This window comes from Nipponia nippon, unplaced genomic scaffold (genome assembly GCF_047370975.1).
Source record: "Nipponia nippon isolate SJK-2023a ecotype South Korea unplaced genomic scaffold, ASM4737097v1 scaffold_1, whole genome shotgun sequence".
Taxonomy (NCBI): domain Eukaryota; kingdom Metazoa; phylum Chordata; class Aves; order Pelecaniformes; family Threskiornithidae; genus Nipponia; species Nipponia nippon.
The window spans coordinates 71462926-71482909 of record NW_028262290.1 but is presented as its reverse complement, the minus strand read 5'-3'; the positions used below and the strand labels follow the sequence as shown (position 1 = coordinate 71482909).

The 19984-nt window shown below is 38.7% G+C and overlaps 1 protein-coding gene across 12 annotated transcripts in view; it reads right to left on the bottom strand.

Moving 5' to 3' along the window:
* Nucleotides 1-19984, bottom strand: part of MOCOS (molybdenum cofactor sulfurase) — a 228903-nt gene that overhangs the window by 169196 nt on the left and 39723 nt on the right. The window contains exon 1 of one of the 12 annotated variants that reach the window (XM_087759411.1): nucleotides 8827-8862. The exons of the other annotated variants lie outside the window; for them this stretch is intronic. Within the exon in view, the coding sequence (XP_087615537.1) occupies nucleotides 8827-8843 (17 nt within the window). The 5' untranslated portion in view covers nucleotides 8844-8862. Of the gene's footprint in view, nucleotides 1-8826; nucleotides 8863-19984 lie in introns of those variants that run through there. 12 annotated transcript variants of the gene reach the window in all.

The following is a 19984-nucleotide window of genomic DNA, read 5'->3' as shown; positions in this document are numbered from 1 at the left end:
GCACATTTGTATAACATTAAATCAACAGCTAATTAATGTAGCAAATAACCACTGCATTTTCATTATAATCATGTAATCATTCTAAGTGTATTGGTTATAGCAACAGTCAATTTTATTACACAGATATATCTCTGTTTTGCTTATGTTGTTAAAACGTAACTATATGGTTGGCTGTTTCATGTATTAGAATATTCAACATCCTAATATCATGTTCTTCCACCTGTTCGGGTTATGATATTCATTTGATTGGGCTTTAAGATGTACCCCTGAAATTATCACAAGCATTAGCCAATAAAGGAAGAGAACAAGACATATTGATGGAAGACAGAGTAATGCAGTACCATAGCATGCTCATGCATAATACAGACAGACATTTATTTCCCTCAAGTAATAATAAAAAGGTTCATAAAGATGCTAAGCTTTGCTATTGTGCCTGTAGGGCCAATTTTAGCACATGTATATGTAGCCCAAATGGTCCTACAAAACTTCCACAACAACCAAACAGGCCAAACCATTAAGAGTCCTAGAGATGACTGCTTTATCACGTATAGGCAATCTACTCCAAAAGAACAAGCTATGGACTTGCCTCCCTATGGTACTGACCAGCACTGAGACCCATTGTACTGCCTGGTAAACCTCTTTTACTTGTCCAGAACATCAGGACTATCTAAACTTATGTCAAAACATCTCAATTCCTCCAAGTTGCTCAGAACTGTGGGCATCTACCCATTACCCACTCCCTATCCAGAGGGATATACCATTCCCCCGCTACTCAGCAGTGGTATTACCCACAACACAGAATGGCATCCACACTCCCAAGCAAGAAAGAAAATGCAAATCACATTTTCAGCCTGCCCAGGCTCCCAAAGCAATGCAGCCATGGGAGGAAATGTTCCTACTGAGTGCAAATATACCTTTCACATCACAGTGCTGCTTCCATTTCTTGGGTACTATCTGGAACTCTAGCCCTAGAAGCATCAATAAGGTGACCAGGAGTTAAACAGATTAGAAGAGGCCTTCCTAATACAAGGTCTTAGAAAACTGGAGTGAAATATAGCTAAATCTGTCACTGCAAATCAAGCACTTGACCAGGACATCTCCTCAAAGTCTGTTTACCAACTATTCCTGACTGCTCATCAGAAACTTTTTGCAAGTAATTGCCGCATATTTTATGTGAACAAATGTCTATCAATGGCAAAAATTCTCTTTACCATTTTATAAACTCTTTCACTGTTCTTTACTCACAGTATTAAGTTCAGTCACCCGAGCCACCACAGTGGCTCTAAACTTTTAGAAAAGAATCAGCTAGCTAAGAAAAAAATCAGCTAGCTAAGAAAAAAATAATCAGGGTCTATGACCCTGTCTATGGACATATTGCTGTGTTTACATGGGGTGACCACCATCTGTACAAATGTAAGAACCCAGAACATTTCCCCTGTTGGCAAATACCTAGCCATTAAATACTTGGTGGACATACAAGTAGGTAGGAGATTTCTTTGATTCTTGCCAGAGAGTCTAAGGGCCTAGAAGCCATGGTGAGGTGAGAGCCTCAGAACCTGGTCTCCTGAGTTGAAATTCACTTTCAAGATGCTGAAACAAAAAGCACAAGTTTTCATTTTTTTTTAAGTGCCTAATTAAATGTCCTGCACATACAATTCCAAAACATTCTGCTTTTGGAGAACTCAGCTAGTGTCAGATTCATGACAGGCAGCATTTCTACTGTCTGTGAAGAAAGAACCAATGGCAAGAACAAAGAGGCAAAATAAAGGTAGAAACACCATAGAACAGTCATCAACACGCTTTCTGTGGTGCTGCCTTTCTCTCTGGCCAACATGAATTTCCAGGCTATTAGGAAGTAATTCTCCCTAATATTGCCCCATGGTTTTCATGTTTCTGCCAGGAGGAAATTTTCTTCTGGGAAAACAGAAACAGTCAGTTCAACTCATAAGAACCACTAAAAAGACACCAAAAAGAATGAGACTGTATGGGAAAAAGAGAAACAAGCAACAACAAAAAAAGTGCTCATTGCTTGCTGTGATTGTGATTAAATGACACATCACCACACACTGGATTGAGTAGACCCAGGATATCCAGCACAGACAGAGAGGTCAATATCTGTCCAAACTCATTTTCATTTCACATGAGACATGATAGTTCAGTGGGATTGAATTGTCAGGTACCTAACATTATTACAGAGACTTTGTAGTCATACCTACCAGGTAAGCTGTTCCAATGAAAGAAGCTCACTTCAAAATCTGCTGCCAGGTACCCTGCCATTTACCAAGGACTTTGGAGATGCAAGTGCCGAGACTCTTTGAAACCAACTCATTTATTTAACTATGAATGATATCACTAAACACAAAAAGGTATTATTAAAATTCTAAAATACCCTTTCTGGTCCAAGAGTTCCTGAGCCAGAGGTCACTGGATGCTAGAAAAGTATAGAAGAAAAGCATCACAAAATTATTCCCTTATTCTTCCCTAGGTGTCTGCTATTGATACTGAGCTAATGCCTTATGCTAAAGTTAAAGTGTTGGTCTGGGACTCAGATGATAAAATTTTGGTCAAATGATGAAACTTTCATTTCTTATGCACCTTTGAACAAACCACATGCTCTGTCTGCTTTCCCCCAAACATACCTAGAAACTACTCAGTTATCAGCATCATACTCTGTAGCTGATGAGAGTAGAACACGTCTCATTAATGTCTACAGTAGCAAAGCTCCCATCTCCAAATCCAAGCATTATAGATCTGTGGCTGCAATAGGAATCATTGCCACCTTCTCTATTTTTAAGCAGCCACACTTTAAGCCACAAGTAAATACAAAATTCTAGTGCAAAGTGGGCTCAATCTGAAAAGTTCGGTCTCAGTTTTATGTCCCTAAGATGGGAATATTCAGACAAACCATCTCTTTTATATATTCTACATATATTATTTACCAAAGTGTAGGTCTTGCCTCATTCATGCTCAGTTTTGGTGGAGACATTTCCAAAACATATCTTAACATGATATCTCAACATTTGTAAGACTTATATTTTATCCTGCTACAAGATTATCATTACAATAAATACACTATTTTTCTCCTACCAAGGTGCTTCCAGCTTTAAGGAAACACTTTGAAACTTGAAAAAAAAAATATTGGGACCGATACTGTTTAACATCTTCATCAACAATCTGGAGAACGGGATGGAACACACCCTCAGCAAAGCTCATGAATGATATCATAGTAGGGAGACTAGCTGATATGTCAGAGAGCAGAGCTGCCATTCAAGGGGACCTTGACAGGCTGAGGAAACAGGCTGACAAACCTCACAAAATTCAGAGATAAGTAAGTTCTGCTCCTGAGATGGAACAACACAGTGCACCAGCACAGACTGAGGACCAACTGACTAGGCAGTAGCTCTGCAGAAAAGGATCTGGTCCTGGTAGAAAAGTTGAATATGAACAACCACTGCACTCGTGTGGCAACGAATGCCAACCACATACTCGGCAGTACTAATAATAGCATGAATAGTAGGTCCAGTGCTTATTCCTATTGCCTAGCACTCAAAAGGTCTCTGGAAGACTGTGTCCAGTTTTGCGTCTTCAGCATAAGAGAGATCTGCAAACTGGAGCGAGTTTAGCAGTGGCCCACTAAAATGACCAGGACGTTGAAGCACATGGCCTGTGAAGAGAGACTGAAGGATGGTGTTTGCTCTGCCTGGAGAAGAGCAGGCCTCAGGGGACCTCATTATGGTCTTCAGTTATCAAAGAGGGGAGTTACGGATAAGACAGAGCCAGACTCTTCTCAGACACACACAGCCAAAGGGTAAGAGGCAACAATCACAGCTGCAGCAAGGAAAATTCTGATCAAACATAAAGAAGAAAGTAATGAGCACAGTCAATCACCGGAACAGGTTTCCCAGAGAGGCTGTGTAATCTCCATCCTTGGAGATACTCAAAACTCGAGTGGACACAGCCCTGAGAAACCTGACTGAGCTTTGAAGCTAGCCCTGTTTTGAGACCCAATGGACTCCAGAGGTCCCTTCCAACCTGAATTATTGTACAACTCTGTATTTTAAAAGTGAAACTATGCAAAATCATTATGAAATTCTATAAGGAGGCAGGACATTTGTGCTGCTTTGTAGAACAGCAATTGAAACTGAACACACTTCTGGGAGGTAGAGGAGAGGGTCAGAAGGTTGTATCAGAAATTGGGATTACCACAACATTTTAAAAAAGATGGAAGGAGAAAAAAACCAAAGAGATGTTTGAGAGGAAACAAGTTACAAAAGCACTGCGGCTACAACAACAGAATTTTTCCCAACCAACAACCTCTGACTGGAAGACAACTAAGAGGACTCAAGAGCCAAATGAATGGGGGAGGCTTGCAGAAAACCAGTTCCTTCTACGCTAAGGGCTTTAAAAGTCAACAGGGTCAGTTTAAAATTGATCCATTGTCATTTTATAGGCAGTGAGTGAAAAGACCGCTGGGTGGATGTAATGTGATCACAGCTGTTCAGTCCCATGAGCAGCATGAGACTGCATTCTGCAATAGCTGGAAGCAGCAGGCAGCCTCTTGCTGGAAGCCCTACTAAGAGAAAATTGCCACTGTTGATCCTCATGCTGCTGTTGAATTTGATGGGAATTCTTACTGCATAAATGACTGTAGGATCATAGCCTACATTAAAACAGCATAAAGAAACACATTTTAACTTCAAAAGCATATGGCTCCCAGTGGTTTCTAACCAAGAAGAGCTCTGTGTTAAAGGGCAAATTTGGCTCCTAGCTTACTGTTGCACTACCTAGTTGCTGTTACAAAATGGAGGAAACAAAAAAAAAAAAAGGAAAAAGACATATGCAGTCATGGGTATATGTCTGACTTAGTGACGACCTTTTATTCTGATAAATTGCTGATTTTTCAAATATTGGAAACAATGTATTTATCACATGGAAACTGACTGATGTGTTGGCAACGTCCTTTTAAAAAACCTCTGTGCCAGCCAAATGTCAAAGTCTGTTATTTCATGTTAAATGGATTTATCCAATTCTCTTGCAAGTCAGTGCACAGCCTGACCTTAGGTAGGAACTGCAATAAGGAAGCCTGTGCAAGGGAGCCTGAGAACAAGTGCATAACTAGTCAAGTACCAAAGGTATATTAAATTCATAGCTACACTGCACAACACAAACATATAGATAAATCTCTAATGAATATTTTGCTAATATCCTACTTTAGCGAGCGTTCTAGGGAGTAAAGAACTTTGCTGCTGCTTTTCTTGTTTGCAGCAATGGAAAGGAGAAAACTATCAATGTTGGCCCATGCAACACTCCCTTTGAAGGAGGTTCAACTAAATGCAGAGTAGTGGGCTGTGCTGGAGCTTCCCTTGATATATCTAGTCATCTTATTAATGGGAGCATTTCCTCTCTTCCTACATGGAAATTTGAAATGAATTATCTGTTTTCTTAGGTCCTGTTTCAATATCAAAGAAGGTGACAGTTCTTGTCACACTTCTCTAGACATATTGTTCTAACATTGGGAGTAGAAGGAAAAAAAAAGAAATGAGAAATTTTGCTTTTCATTAGATTTTTTTTTGCCCCTCTGGTGGCTGTTCCATCACTATCCTTGAGGGAAAACATCTGTTACCTGACCAAGAGTTCTCTTTCCTTCCTTAGAGCCTGTTTCCCTCTGGAACATCCTTCATTTTGCTGCACTGGCATTTTAGATGCCCTTTATTCTTTCTCTCCTTTCAATATGTTTAGGTTTTACCCTACACAGGCTTCTTTTTCACTTTCATTCTAAAGAAATAGGAAATACAGAGCAGTGAAATGTCTTCTTAGGGACAAGATCTACAATTTTTTTCTAGCCAGCTGAAGGATTTCTATCGGCATCTAGAGATTTTATGCAAGACATGCATGTACATACACTGTATGCAAGTTGTACATTTCTTGTTTGCAAGAAGAGCTCATTCAACCCTTTACCTAGGCACATCTTTACAGATACTTTGCTCTATTTTTGACCCAAGCTTAAAGCCTCCTCCACCGATAATGACAATAGTTGAAATAAGGGACCAAATTGTAGACTGTTTTCTTTAAATCCAAAATATAAGAAAGATATACATGTGAGCAAGCACCTTTGATAACCAAGAACTTGGGACAGAAGATCGCAAAAAAAACCCCTAACAATGATTTTCACTCTTATGATGCATTTTAATTCTAAGCTACAGTTGTATACAGTCCTTCAAAGTTATTAAAAGTTGTTCTTCCCATCAAAAATATTAATAAATTGTATTAATTATATTTTGCCACCAGCATTGATAGCTATCCTAGCCAAATCTAAAGGCTTAGTCATTTTGCTTCAAAGCTGTAAGGTTCTTATATTGTGTAATCAATTTGACTTGCTTGTAGATAATTAAATACTAGCGAGTGACAAAAACTAGACAAGATGTATTGATTTCAATTGGATAAAAACTCAGACATGTTCTCTGTGATTATTCAATGTGTAAAAACCTCTCAGAACACCACCAATGTCTTGCAGCTTGAAAATTATGGTAAATGGTTAAGATGAGGTCAAGGAGGATATATGTATAAATCCTTCCCTCTTTGGAAAAAGACTATACTCCTATAAATAGTTGTGAGGCATCATCTAACTAGTAAATCAGTAAGAATGGTGGCACTGACTTCTGTCCAAGTGCCAGATTCAAAAATCACTGAAGTTCATGGCACTGACAAAAGGTGGCTTTTATTAACCCCCAAATTAATAAAAGCTCTAAATCCCTATTTGGATCATCATGAAAAGTGAGCAGTGTCTTGACATTCACTGCAGGTGTGGAAAAACAATTGCTTCTAACTGAAAATACCACCTGTAACTCTGAACTCTTATTTCCTGCTCAGTGAAAAAAAATGAGAACTTTTCAATATCTAATACTCCTTTCACCAGCAATTAGACTCCAGTGTTCCACAAAGATGGAGATGTATCTGTTCCTTGCACTAACAGATCACTGCACTGATGTAAATAAACAAACAACTGTACATACAAATAAAATCTAATTTCATGACACAGATAAGTCATTAAGTTAGCTCTTCAAATTTCAAAGGTATTTTATCTTCTTTTTGCTACTTAGGCAATGAATTACATGTATACTGGTTACGACTGAACATAAATTTCAGAATCACTATTACCAAATACAGCAGAACTAAAAATTCTTTTGAGGAAATGGAAGCCCTGTGTCATTCTGAGCGGACATGTGCACATAGTATTTAAAAGATGTTTTTAATTCCAGTAAAATACCGGCAATCCTCCTTTGGTGTCAGAAAACACTGACTAGTTACAGCTCCTGATGCAACAGTAAAAAATGTGATTTTCACAACATGTAATTTGGACACCACATTAAGGTGCAAACTATAAAACCTACCTGATATAAATAGACCTTATTAGAAAACAGAAAGATTTCAATGAATATGGATCATCTTCATTTGCAAAGATGACAACTTTTTACCCCTTACCTTTCTGCCCAAAGCCACTGAAATTCAAATTGGACTGAAATTCAAATATGACTTACTCCCCTTTCCTAGCCAATGTCCTCTTTCTATCTTGACTGATTCCATTACATTACCCAGAGAGAGACTTCCAGCAGTTTTTGTTAGAAATAAAACAAGATAAAATCTTACTGCTCATACCTGGTTAAGAGGGAAAATATTTCCTAAGAATGCACTGTGATCTGTCATCTTCCACACAAAGGAAAGAGCTATGGTGTTTTGGGGGTCTTAAATAATGGTTTCAGGGTGTCATTTGAAGATGGTATTTTTCTACTTATTTACCACTTCTCTACTGAAAAGCAAGTCAGGTCAAGCCTCAAGTCTCAGAGGTACATTGTGTCAGAGAAGAGAAAGTTGCGATGATCTCCAAAGCATTAAAAAAAACTTGTCAGTTGCCACAGAATGCCACAGGGCTTTCAGTGGTCACCAATTTTTATTTTTTTCTCCTGTCAACAGCCATTTGCAGACAGCCTTACTAAATCCAGAAACTTTCCCCAACTTTCAGAATACATTAATCCTTCAGCAACAGATACAGGGCATCTTTCCTGGTGAAAAAGATTCTTTGCTGATGGCCACATGAAAACATTAATTCATTTCAGAGGACTGACTTTCAGCATTGTGGTATATTTCTATATACACTCCTTATTCTAATTCAAAGAAAAAAAACTTAGAAAAAAGAATGATTATAAAATATGGCTTCTTTGGCCAAGGGGGAAAAAACATACATGGCTTAAGTAGGTGATCTGAGACTTTGGCCTTTTCAGTGAACTTACAAACAAGCTTTGCACATTTCATTGTTTCATCTGGCACATATTTGTTCTGGGTTGGGTTAAGACACCCTAGCTTAAACTGAGTATTATCTTGCTCCATATGCATTTTTATTGATTTCGGTGGGAACTATTAGCAGAAGCAAACATTACAAAACGTGTGTCAGGGTTTCTAAGGTGCCTCCCCATGTTAGAAAACATGTTTTTATAAATGTGTGTGTTCTGTCGGAGTATCTTCGCTATGTTTATAAAAGTTTTAGTATAGTCAAGTCCATGCCACAGTTCCTTTGCATCTCAGGTACTGTCTTATATCCTGTAAACTCAACTTTCTTTGCTGCTATTTAAATGCCTACACTGAAAACAAACAAACAAACAAACAAAAATGTAGACTATACTTTTTTACATGCATCCTTTCTTTCTGGCATATGCACATGCCAGTTTTCCTCTACTGGATGAACAATCTCTTTTGATTAAAATCCCCCCTGTTTATATATGCTAGCAGCAGAAGTGCAGCGTATGTCAGTTATTTTCGTGCATCTCAAACCTTTTTGAGTCACTCATTCCAAATTACAGATTTTTATTCTGTAGAAGGAAAATCTGCTCTTCGTCTCTGGGTGCAGAGCCTTTAAAACATAAATAAAGACATGAAAATGCTGTGCAGTGCTAAGTCAAATGCCTATCAGAAGCCTACTATGTCAAGAGTTATTTCTACCAGTTAAACTCAGAAAATGGTCTCAAGCAAACAAGATCTGTTTTCCGTAAAATCATGTTGATTTGCATTAATAAAGTTGCCATCCTTTAATACTTTACTGACTGAATCTTTCGTCTATATCTCAGTACAGATGTCAATCTAACTGGTACAAAGTTACTTGAGCTTTACAGGAGAACGAATACTTTTGAACTGTACAAAGCCTGGGCATTGTAAATGACACATTTGGAGTCCCCCAACAAGCTACATAAATGTCAGAATGGTACTGTACATATTTTCCTCTTCAATAAGTTATTAGGTTCACTTTTTCTTTTTGTCTATCCAAGCCATCTGTGTGTTGGAGAAATTAGTTCCAAATGTGTGCAATTTAAAATCTATCATTTTTCACAATGTGTGCAATCAGACTTGAATTATTTAGAAATTATCAACGCAAGCTGCCTCATTTAACCCTTTGAAGGGAAAGAACATGGAAGGAGAAAAAAGTATATCCAGGCAGTGGACTAAGTAACTGAAATCAAGGTACAAGAGGTCATGGTGACAAAAGCCTGACCTCACCTTATTGCCAAGGCTGAAATGCCCAGGTCACAGAGACAATGCAAATTAGCTCACAAAGAAGCCATCGTTACTTGCAACGTGGCTGTCAATTATTAATTTGCATTGCTAGTCATAACCCTAGGTTTTCATAGATAGTTCCCAGCTAACTGTGTACCCTTCCCTCATACAAAAGGTGAAAAAAAAGAACAAAAAGTACAAAAAAAGGGCTATTCTAGACTGTGTGTCCCCCCCCTTAGCAGCTGTAAAAAAAGATGTAATGCATTTCAGCAGCAGAAGTAACAAGACTGATCCTCCCAGTCAGCATCACTGTAAACTAGCAAACTCCTTAAAGCCAATGAACTTATACACACACAGGAGAGTGGGCACAAATCCCCATCCTTTTTTTTTTTTTCTTGAGGCGTGGAAAGGGCACAAAATTTCACAGACGGGAAAAGAAAAACCAACACCAATATACTTTGCATATCTTGATGATACTCAAAGGCACACAGTTTTAAATACACTTATTTAAAAGGCTAAATTAAAATACAGTAAAACCTGTACACACTTCGCTAGTGTTTGCTAGCTTAAAGGACGAAGCAAGGGGAGCAAGGTCCAAGAGATAGACCACTGGTTGCGAAGTCAGAAAATGTTTCGTTTCTGTGAGTCTCCTGGATGCCTCATTCATCAACACCCTGTTTTACTTCCTTCAAGCAAATATTTCAGAAGGGTTATCATGAAGGCAAAAGCATTACTGCTTGTGAACACCCCTTTCCTGCGGATTTCAGAAGAACAAACAATAGAAACATCAATACAAACAGAGCTGAAACTTCAACTGTATGCCTGATGCATTGCAATGAGCTAGCACACTTTCAAATGACTTAGAGTGCAATTCTGAGTACTGACAAGGCCCTAGGTCTTGTTAACTGCACTTGTGTACTGACCTCACAGAATTTTAGCAGCATTTGTTTCACAGCAAACCCTCAAAAGGAGTATGTGCTGCTTGTATAAGCATGAGATACTTATTCTAAGAAAATGTAAATCTGTAACCTTGGTCTCAAACTGTCCAAAGACAAAAGACACACTCTTTCTATAATGTTGATCATTATAAAGTTTTGCTGCACATATTTCCAAAATTAAATCTTGGTTGTTTTTTTTTTCTGAAGTAATTTGTTCCAATATATTATTTTCCACCCAGATATCTTAAAATGATAAAAAGTATCCTCTTATTAAGCCTCAGAACACCTCTGTAACTCAGTGAGATATTATCTTCACATTTTAAATGGAGAGAAACAGGTTCCAAGAAGTTAAAACACACACCTAGCATCACATAATTTTGTGTATTAGGAAGAATTCTAATTCTTGCAAACTTCAAATCTATGATTAGCTCTCTAACCTCTAACATAACTAATGTTTTAACCTTGCTAATCAACATCTCACAGAAGACTTGTAATACCTGGAATATGACAAGGTTACATACAGAGATCTACAAACTGCAAACTTTTAAGATATATTATCAATAACAATAATAATCAACTGAGTATCTTGTGGTACATTTAAGGGACAATGTAACATAAAACTCTCAAAAAGGTCTGAAGAAACAGAGCACTCAAAAGTTTGACCTAGCAAGCCATAAAAAGCAAGGCTGCTTCAATATGGAAACCTCACTTAAGAATATAACAAGATAGTATATTAATCTTACAGCACAATAGTTATTCAGGTTTTGATAATTTAACCTAACAGAATTAAATTTCAGAAACTCAGTGAAGTGTACACTTGCTGAATTAAAATACATTGAATTTCATTTCCACTGCTGTGTTGAGTATATTACCTACAGTATCACATTTCTGGTTTGTGTCTTAACTTCAGATATAGCCTAAACCTGTATTTTGAATAGTCTAGCTTGTGGGTCACCACCAATACTGCTGGACTACACTCTGCTACTACCCCATTTTACACTCAGGAGAACACCTCAGACAGGAGTATGCTAACAAGACTACAACCAACATATTCCCCTCCCTCTCCAGTACTTATTATTCACTGAAGTACATTCCTGCTTTACAATGTTTTAAGATGTATTAAATGTACTAATGATGCAGCTGGCACATTAGTAGTTGTCCCATGGTTGAGTTTAACTCTGAGTGTGAACAGCAAAGCATACATGAGGGAAGCTTGTATTTACATGCACAAACATGCCTAATGCTAATTAGGCAGAATACCGGACGAGGGTCTAAGTCCTTGCAACACTTCCTATTCTACGTTTCACCACTGCAGCTGGGGCTCCTTCACACTCACTTGCCTAAATATTTTCCTTTAATAAGTCTTCTTAGGTGAGAAATATATTCCCTCTATAAATTTCCTTCCCAGACCTCTCAGAAAATAAAATTTACTCTCTCCTTTTTCAATAGACCCAAGTGCAGGGAGAAAAATTATTCATTACATATATCAGTTTCCTTGCTTCTGATAAGACAACTATCCTGTGCAAATGAAAGATTCAGCTGAAGCTTTCCCTGTTTTATTAACACTGGCTGAGCTACAGCCCTACGAACCATGTTGTGAGCCCCAGTACAGGTGAGGTAATCTTTCCTCTTTCTCATACCTGCTTGCTTGAGTTGCAGTGAGGAGGGCATTTGTGAAAATAAGAAGTGAGCAGGCAGACCTCCTGGTTTCATTTTTAACACTAATGTCCAGCTTACACTGTTGAGAGCTCGGGCAAAAGTTTTACCATTTCATGGCTTGTACAGCTATCAGTAACTGCAAAACAACAGCCCTTAGCCTCACCTTACACTGCCATTAAAAACTGTCTAACATACTCTCTCAAGGGAAGAACATTTTAATGTATCCTAAACTCTCTGCACAACTCTAACATGTGGGAAAGCTTCACAGCTATACTGAACTGTGTATAAAAATAACTATGTACCTGATTGCCTTACAAGTTTTTAATAATATGCACTCAATAAATAGTTGTATTTCTCCGATGATTTTGAGTTGTTCCAAAAACTTGTAAATTCAAAAGAAGCTAAAGAACAGGCTGTGAAACACACCGACATGCTGCTATTGCCACTTGTTCTCCCCTAAAGGGGCCACAGCACAGACAAAAACAATCCACAGGCTTCTGCAAATAAGAGCTCTTCTCATTTTCATTTATTCAGCAGGGAGATGGATGCTAACGCCATATATTCCTACCTAGCTATGTAAAACATCAGCTCTGCACTGAGAATGTAAAACACTGTTTCTTTTCAGTTTTTAAATCTGTCAAGATTTAGGGGGAGAAGTGAAATCTGGGCCAGGATGCTTGGTTACCCCAAACCCCAGAAGAACGGGGAACCTATGCTTTACTTGTCTAGCAATTCTTTCTCCCTCAGGAGGACATGGTCTGAAGAGATAAATCTTCATTGTAGCATTTTATATTTTTAAGTGATACGAATACAATGTGATTTAAGCATTTCAGTTACTTAGCACAATTATTTGGTAATAAAATCACCTGAAATTATTATTGATTAGAAGCATCAAATATGTAACACCACTGTATGAGTTCCCTGGCAATTTCAATGCATATCTTTGTACCTGTATACAGACACATACCCACACACAGACATACATATATAAAGCAGGGGTATCTAAACAGCAGAGAGACACAACCCAGATGTCTTTAGGAAAGCAGCGCCAAAACCACCAGATTTCCACTGCTGCTGCTGCCCAAGTGATGGTGTGAACAGCTGTAACCAGCAACTCTGAGGACATACTGATAGGCTACAGGACTGGGATGGGACGGATGGTACATGCCCAGGAACTACAAGAAAGACCCTGTCTCTCCCTTGTTCGCTGGAAGGCTTCTCCAGCAGTAACAACTGGATACCAAAAATTCAACAAAGGTGGGGAGAGGGAAGTAATGCAGGCATTATTGACTGTGTTTTTGATTAAAGAGAATTACTTTTGTGCATATACACACTCTGTACGACACAAAACACTGTCTGGAGATTCAGCTACTGAGTGAGACTCGTAGATCTGTGGATCTACTTCATACATTAATTTCTTGAGTGATCTTGAGCAAGTCATTCTACTTTCCTGTACCACAGTTGCCTGTCTGCAAACTAAGGGAAAAACCAGGATCTCCCCTCTTCTGTCACTGTATACCTTAAAATGTTGTGTTAAGGGAATACTAAGCTATTTGAATCAAGGACTGTCTGTCCTCTACCATATGTGAATTTAAGCAAGGCAGAGATTTTGGCAATAGCAATTTTAAAATATTTTCTGTCACAGAAACACGAACCCTAACAATGCCAAAACTGTATGAGATTCAGTAATGAATTAGCAACCGCTTTTGGAAATTCTAGAGGACTCCTCCAATCCCCTATCTTTGAATTCTGTAAGCAGAAGAAAGAAGTATATCCTTGCTTTTGATGGAATTGTCTTCCTGTTACTCTGCAAAATCCTCTTTGAAAACTGGGGATTCTCCAACCCCTATCTCCACAACTCTCTGAGGCTCCCAGACAACCTTCTAAAAAGAACTGACTTTGGCATGCTTCAGATGGTAGCAAGTTTCCAGGTATTATTAACCAGACACTCCAGCACTGCTCCACAAGGCTAAATATTCCCTGTCTTCTTCCTTGATCAAATCAACTCAAATATTGTACAGGTACGAGGAAGTGTAAGTATTTTCAGATAATGCATATAGTTGTGCATTCAGTTGTCATGTGGTGTTGCTTTCTTTTTTGGTTATGGTAATAACAAGCCATTTTCATTTAAATAGGATTATTAATTATTATAATTTTTAATAACTCATGCTTCAGCTCTCCTGCAAAAAGAAAGCCGCTCATGGAGCTTATAAAAGATAAGGAGACCAGAGGAAAAGGATATTAGTATACATTTGGTACTGGCAACACATCCCCATGCAGTTTGGGAGACAATCCATTGCATAATGTCTGCACAGATCTCAGTGCAAAAGTTAAATGAAATAGCCCACCCCGCCTCTTACACCATATCCAAACTACAGTGGGTACATAAACAAAGAAATACTGTCTGACAACTGAAGACATGAGTTATCAAAAGAAATTAGAGGCCGCTTACCCCACTACAGTCTCCCTAGTTTTGTGCATATAGAATAGACTGTAAAAATGGAACTTTTCTCATCAAGAATGTGGATCCTTCATAATTTACATACACAGACTTGCAGCTATTATCAAATAATGTAAGTAGTCCAATTGCTACCATCCAATAATTTGTGCTCAAAGCTGCACAGCATTTATATTGTGCGATAAGTCTGAGATGCTTATATATAGATAATTAAATTCAAAATCAGTGACAAAAGGAAGACAGGTTTGGGTCTATTCTCACTGGATAAAAACCCAGACACCATATCAATTTATGTATCCACTATTAAAAACGCCTTTATATATTAGGTACATTTGTGGGCTTTAATATTTTACCAGAATAACAGCGCACATCTTCCTGTGCTTGGCAGCAAACCAATTCCAGTGACTTAGGCAGGAACCGACTAACTCTGATATTGCAACAGCTGCAAAGGGGTATGTCTTCCAGCTAATATTATGATTCTTTGCAGTTACCGAAGTAAGAAAACTTCACAGGTAATTGTTCCAGGTTTTCTACAAAACCAAATGCTGAACAGGAAAGGGTTTGGGGAGAACAGGGTTTCTTGAACCCACAAGTGTTTGTGATTTTGCTTCCCATGTTTCACACAGGATAAACCCAAACACACTAGGAGAGGAAAGAGGAAATCCCAGAAGAGCCAAAACCCCATTACAAAATGAACCACAGTATTTATTATGCAAGAGACTGAGCTTTAACTCCCTTGTCTGCAAGACTGAGATCAGGAAGCTCATGTAAATTCCAGTATCATGTAATCTAGGTGAGAGAGAGAAAATGTGCATCTATCCCATATAACTAATATTAATTGGATAAAAGTAGTGTTTTAGGGACCAAGTGTCTTGACCAATGGTGGGTGGCATCTTCAGTGAAAAAACAAAGTTTCAAACCCTTGGCCCAAATCAGGCAGAAAAGACTGCTTAGGAAAATATTTTTTATGACCTCCACTAGACAGGCACACACAGGATCTACTTTATATTTTTCTACTTCATGCATTCTCTTCCCTCTGATTATCCAACCTCAACTCTCTGTTGTTGGTGCAACTTCTTTGTCCTGTTGTTACAAGCAAATTGTCACAGTAAAAACTCACAGAGGATCTGAAAGCCAAACCCCAGTGATAATTTTAGCCTCTTAGGGGGGATGGGGAGTAACTTTATGCCATGACACAACCTCTGGTAGCATCTCTACCTCAACCTCCTCCTGAGGATGCTGTCAAACTTCAGATCAGCGTGACTGATGGGAAGAGGACTCAGAGACCTCTGGAACAGTGAAAAACATGCTGGATTTATCAGTTGCAGTTGAAATAGACCCAAATAAGTACCTCTGGTAGGGAGAAAAGTGAGCAGGCTGCTGCTATGAAGCACGCCGTCTGTCAGGAGCCAAGCCACACATGAGCACCAGGCAGTCAAGCAAAATGCCCATTCGAGACTACTAACAAGGCTACTATACTCATCACTAGTACTGTCAATCCAGAAAGTTTCAAAAATGAAAAGGAACATACCACAAGTCTCCCAATATTTACAGCTACCACGTCAAGTTTCCTCCTGGGAGCAGAAGTCCCAGCTGTAGGCTTTAACACCCACAATCTCACAGTCAGTGCAAGGAGCCTTCCTCTTGTTGACAAGAGCGCGCCAAGTCTTTGCACAGACATAAGATACAGGCCCAGCTGCAGGACCAGAGTCCCACACAGGCAGAGATGCAGGAATCTTAAATTCTGTTCAGGGGGTTGGGTTTGTTTTGTTATTACTTGGTTAGCAGTTTATTCAATACAGAGTATTTTTTAAAAGTCTGTTGCCATTATACAATTCTGATGTCCACAGCATCCCTTTCAAATCTTTTCAAGGGAGGCACCTGGCTAGAAGCTAAGGGCTGTTGCTTTTCTAGCAGCTTTTCAGAAGCAGTGGGGCTGGTTTGAAGATCTATTTTACATAGGCAATATCAGGACATAAACAAGCTCTTATAGTTGTTTTTAAATGGGAAATATGTCTCAAAGTGATGCAGCTGACAGTGAAATCACTGAAGAGGGGCTGAGGAGTCAGAACATTCAGGTAAAAACTGTGCAGCCTATGAAGTGAGAAAATAACACTTTAGATAGGAAACAAACAAGAACAGGATTAAGATCACAGAAAATGGTGATGAATGTCAGTATGTCTTTTCTCCTTAAGGTATAACTCTTCCCTGGACAATAATAATATGAGATCAGTCTTATTCCATGTAATGAAGCTAGAGGAGAGAAAAGAATGCCAAAAAGTCCTAAAATCTGGAGCTCAGCAGCAAAAAGCTGTGAAAATGGCTGAGAAACTTCTCAATCAGGATTTCTTCTAAAACTTGGGTTTAAAGGGTGGGCTAGGGGAGTGAAGAAAAATATAAGCAAGAAAAATAAAACCATGGCAGCTGCATAACAGTATAAGAGTCCTCTGGGGTTTCAAGATTATTTCAGGGCCGCTCATCTCAGTCTGCTCCACAGAAATGGACAAATTGCATATGTAAAGACCAAAGAGTTTTCTCTCTCAGTAGCCTACCACCCACAGATTTGAATTTGGTTTTTTTTTTTTTTCCCCTTCACACTACCAGCCTTTTAGCCACATCACAGGGACTCCACAGGTATAACAGAGCACAAAAACAGGGTTCTGTATTCAATCGTGCTCTGCCTTGCAAAGCTCGTTCCTGTAGCCATATCACCTGCCCACAGTAGCAGAAGGAAAACATAACAATCCCTTTGTGTTGTTATTAAATTGGCAGATAAACCTGTGAGCAAATATCTAGAGCAGAGTGGCTAAGGAAAGGGGAAGAAATATTTATTTAAGAATTGTAGAAAATATATGATCAAATTTACCAGAACACTATTTCCAGTTCATTAATCATTTTGGCCTGATATAAACTGCTGCTGGGACCTAGAAGAGAGCACACAGACCCACTATTTAATTTTGCATCTGACTAGTAATTCTTCTCTCCTGACTTGCATCCCTTTCTGTGTCTTTAGTTTTATTTCGGATAACTCAGCTATGTGCTTTGGTGGTCATTTTTATCAGCAGCCCTAGTTTACTGTACACACTGCAGGTAGCTTATGTAATTTATGTTTTTAATTTTTCTGCAAAGCACCTAGTACAATGGTGAGAGGCTCCATTTAAAATTACCTACATAAATAAGTAAGTATAATACAATTAGCATATAACAGATTGTGCTTGTCAAACTATAAACACTGTAGGTTCAGAAAGTTCAGTGGCAGTGTGACTACTGATGCACCGGAGGAACACGTATTCATTTTCTAATAGGTCTAACAGACCCTAAAATGTCGCATAACACAGTAATAATCTTCTCACAATTTGCTAGGAAGAATTTAAGATTCTCATTTTCTTCTTCACGTTGTATCAGTAGCTTTTCCTGGGCAACACACTCGCTTGGGCTAGACCCAAAAGCATAAAAATTACATACAGACAAAAACCATCTACCACAACTCCCCTGACACCATTAACAGTGGGAATAACGCACAAGACATGTAAGAACTATGTGCCCAGACGTAAGACCTTCTGAAAGCTTTTCTCTACCAAGCGATACCCAGGATCCTAGACTTTCCAGCCCCAGATCCACACGTCAGTGCAAGTCTCGAGCAATTTGAGCACCCACTCAGAGCACCGCCAGAAGGGCATGTTCCAGGGGAGTATTTGCTATCTTACTTACCCACTTTCAGAGACAGGACACCAGCCTAGAAAGGGACCTCAGGCATGCCACATGCTACAGCCATTATTATGAGCTGCTGTGAGTCTGGCAGCACTGGTTTTGACCATCTCCATTTGCCTGCCCTGCTGCCTGCCAAAAACTACCCACCTTGGCCACAGCTGGCACTGAGTGTAAGTGCTTGTCTCCACTGCTTCAGCACCATATCCAGCATCTGGACTTAAAATGACTGTCATCAGCAGCTCCAGTCTGCTGGCTCTGGTACCAGGGGTAAATCTCCGGAAGAGGCATGGAAGGAGGCCATGGGAGACAGTAACAGCACACAATCAAAGCTGGTAGAGAATGATTTATGTCACAACTTATCTCACAGCTCCCCTAAAAGCTGTCTTCAAACACTTTGCCACATCAGAATGAATGAAAGATAAGTCTGATGGCCTCTGTTCACCAAATAGTATTCTGCTGGTTTTTCTTTTCCTGGCACTGATCTGCAGGCTACACAGAATAAATCACCAGGGCGATTTCTTTTATTGTGGTTGTAAAAACAAGTTTAGCAACATTTATATTTTGCTGTGATTGAACCTTCCCACAGAGATGCCATTCACAAATTTTAAATGACTTACAATATGCTTTGCACCTCAGTAATTATATTCTAAGTTATCAAGTTCATACACGCTCTCTTCTTCTAGCGACCCACGTGTGCTTGAGAGAAATTACTCCTGAATATGTTTAATTTTAAAGTCTTCATTTTACACACTGTATGTAATCAAGCTTTTTATTAAACATTGCCAAGCAATCTGTCTCATTTAAAATGAGCTGCTAGAAGAGGTAAAGGTCCATTAAGCTGTTAATTGCACACTATAACTCTGATTTCTTGAAAAGTTATGTTGAATATGGTTTCCCCAAATGCTTAATTCCATATTTACCTGATTCTACTGCCATAGCTACTACATTGGTCAGGTATATGATAACAAATCAATACAGTCACAGCAGCAAAATTCTCCCATGTAGAAAGAGGGAACAAAAGAGAGGATTTCATTTCCATTTCTCTTGTTTAAGTTTGATATGGGGAATTTCACTGTACAGGTACAAAACACAATTCCGCTAATGTAGAAATACAAGTACACCCTAAAGGCAGAGTGCTTCTGCTCCAGTAATGGCTTAAGTGATTTGAGAGCTCAAATTCATTGCAAGTAAACCTCAATTAGACTTGAAAATGAAAGTCAAGCAAGTGACACAGAAAATGTTATATGCCACTGGTTTTAAATTACTTATAATGGAGGTCAAAAAATACTTTAGGCTGTGAAAACAAAACTGAGATGACTCTAAAACATATAAGCCACACACACAAACATTTTCAGAAAGGTTGCCATCTCTTATACATCGTTCCGAAACGGTTTGAATGCAGGTCTGTGTATGCAAAAACAACCATCAAAACAGTTAAATTTGACTATACCAAACTCAAGAAACATCAACACTTTTCACATACTAGCTAATTAACCAGATCTTACTTCATATCATGTACACTTGTCAAATAAAATTGTATTTCTCATTCTTAAATGACTTTATATCCATCTTTGTTTTAGTTTGTAGTAACTTGAATCATGTGATAATGAAATTAGAGAGAGTGGGAAAGATTGAACCATATATTCTCTCAAAAGGCACATAACTCAAAGCACAG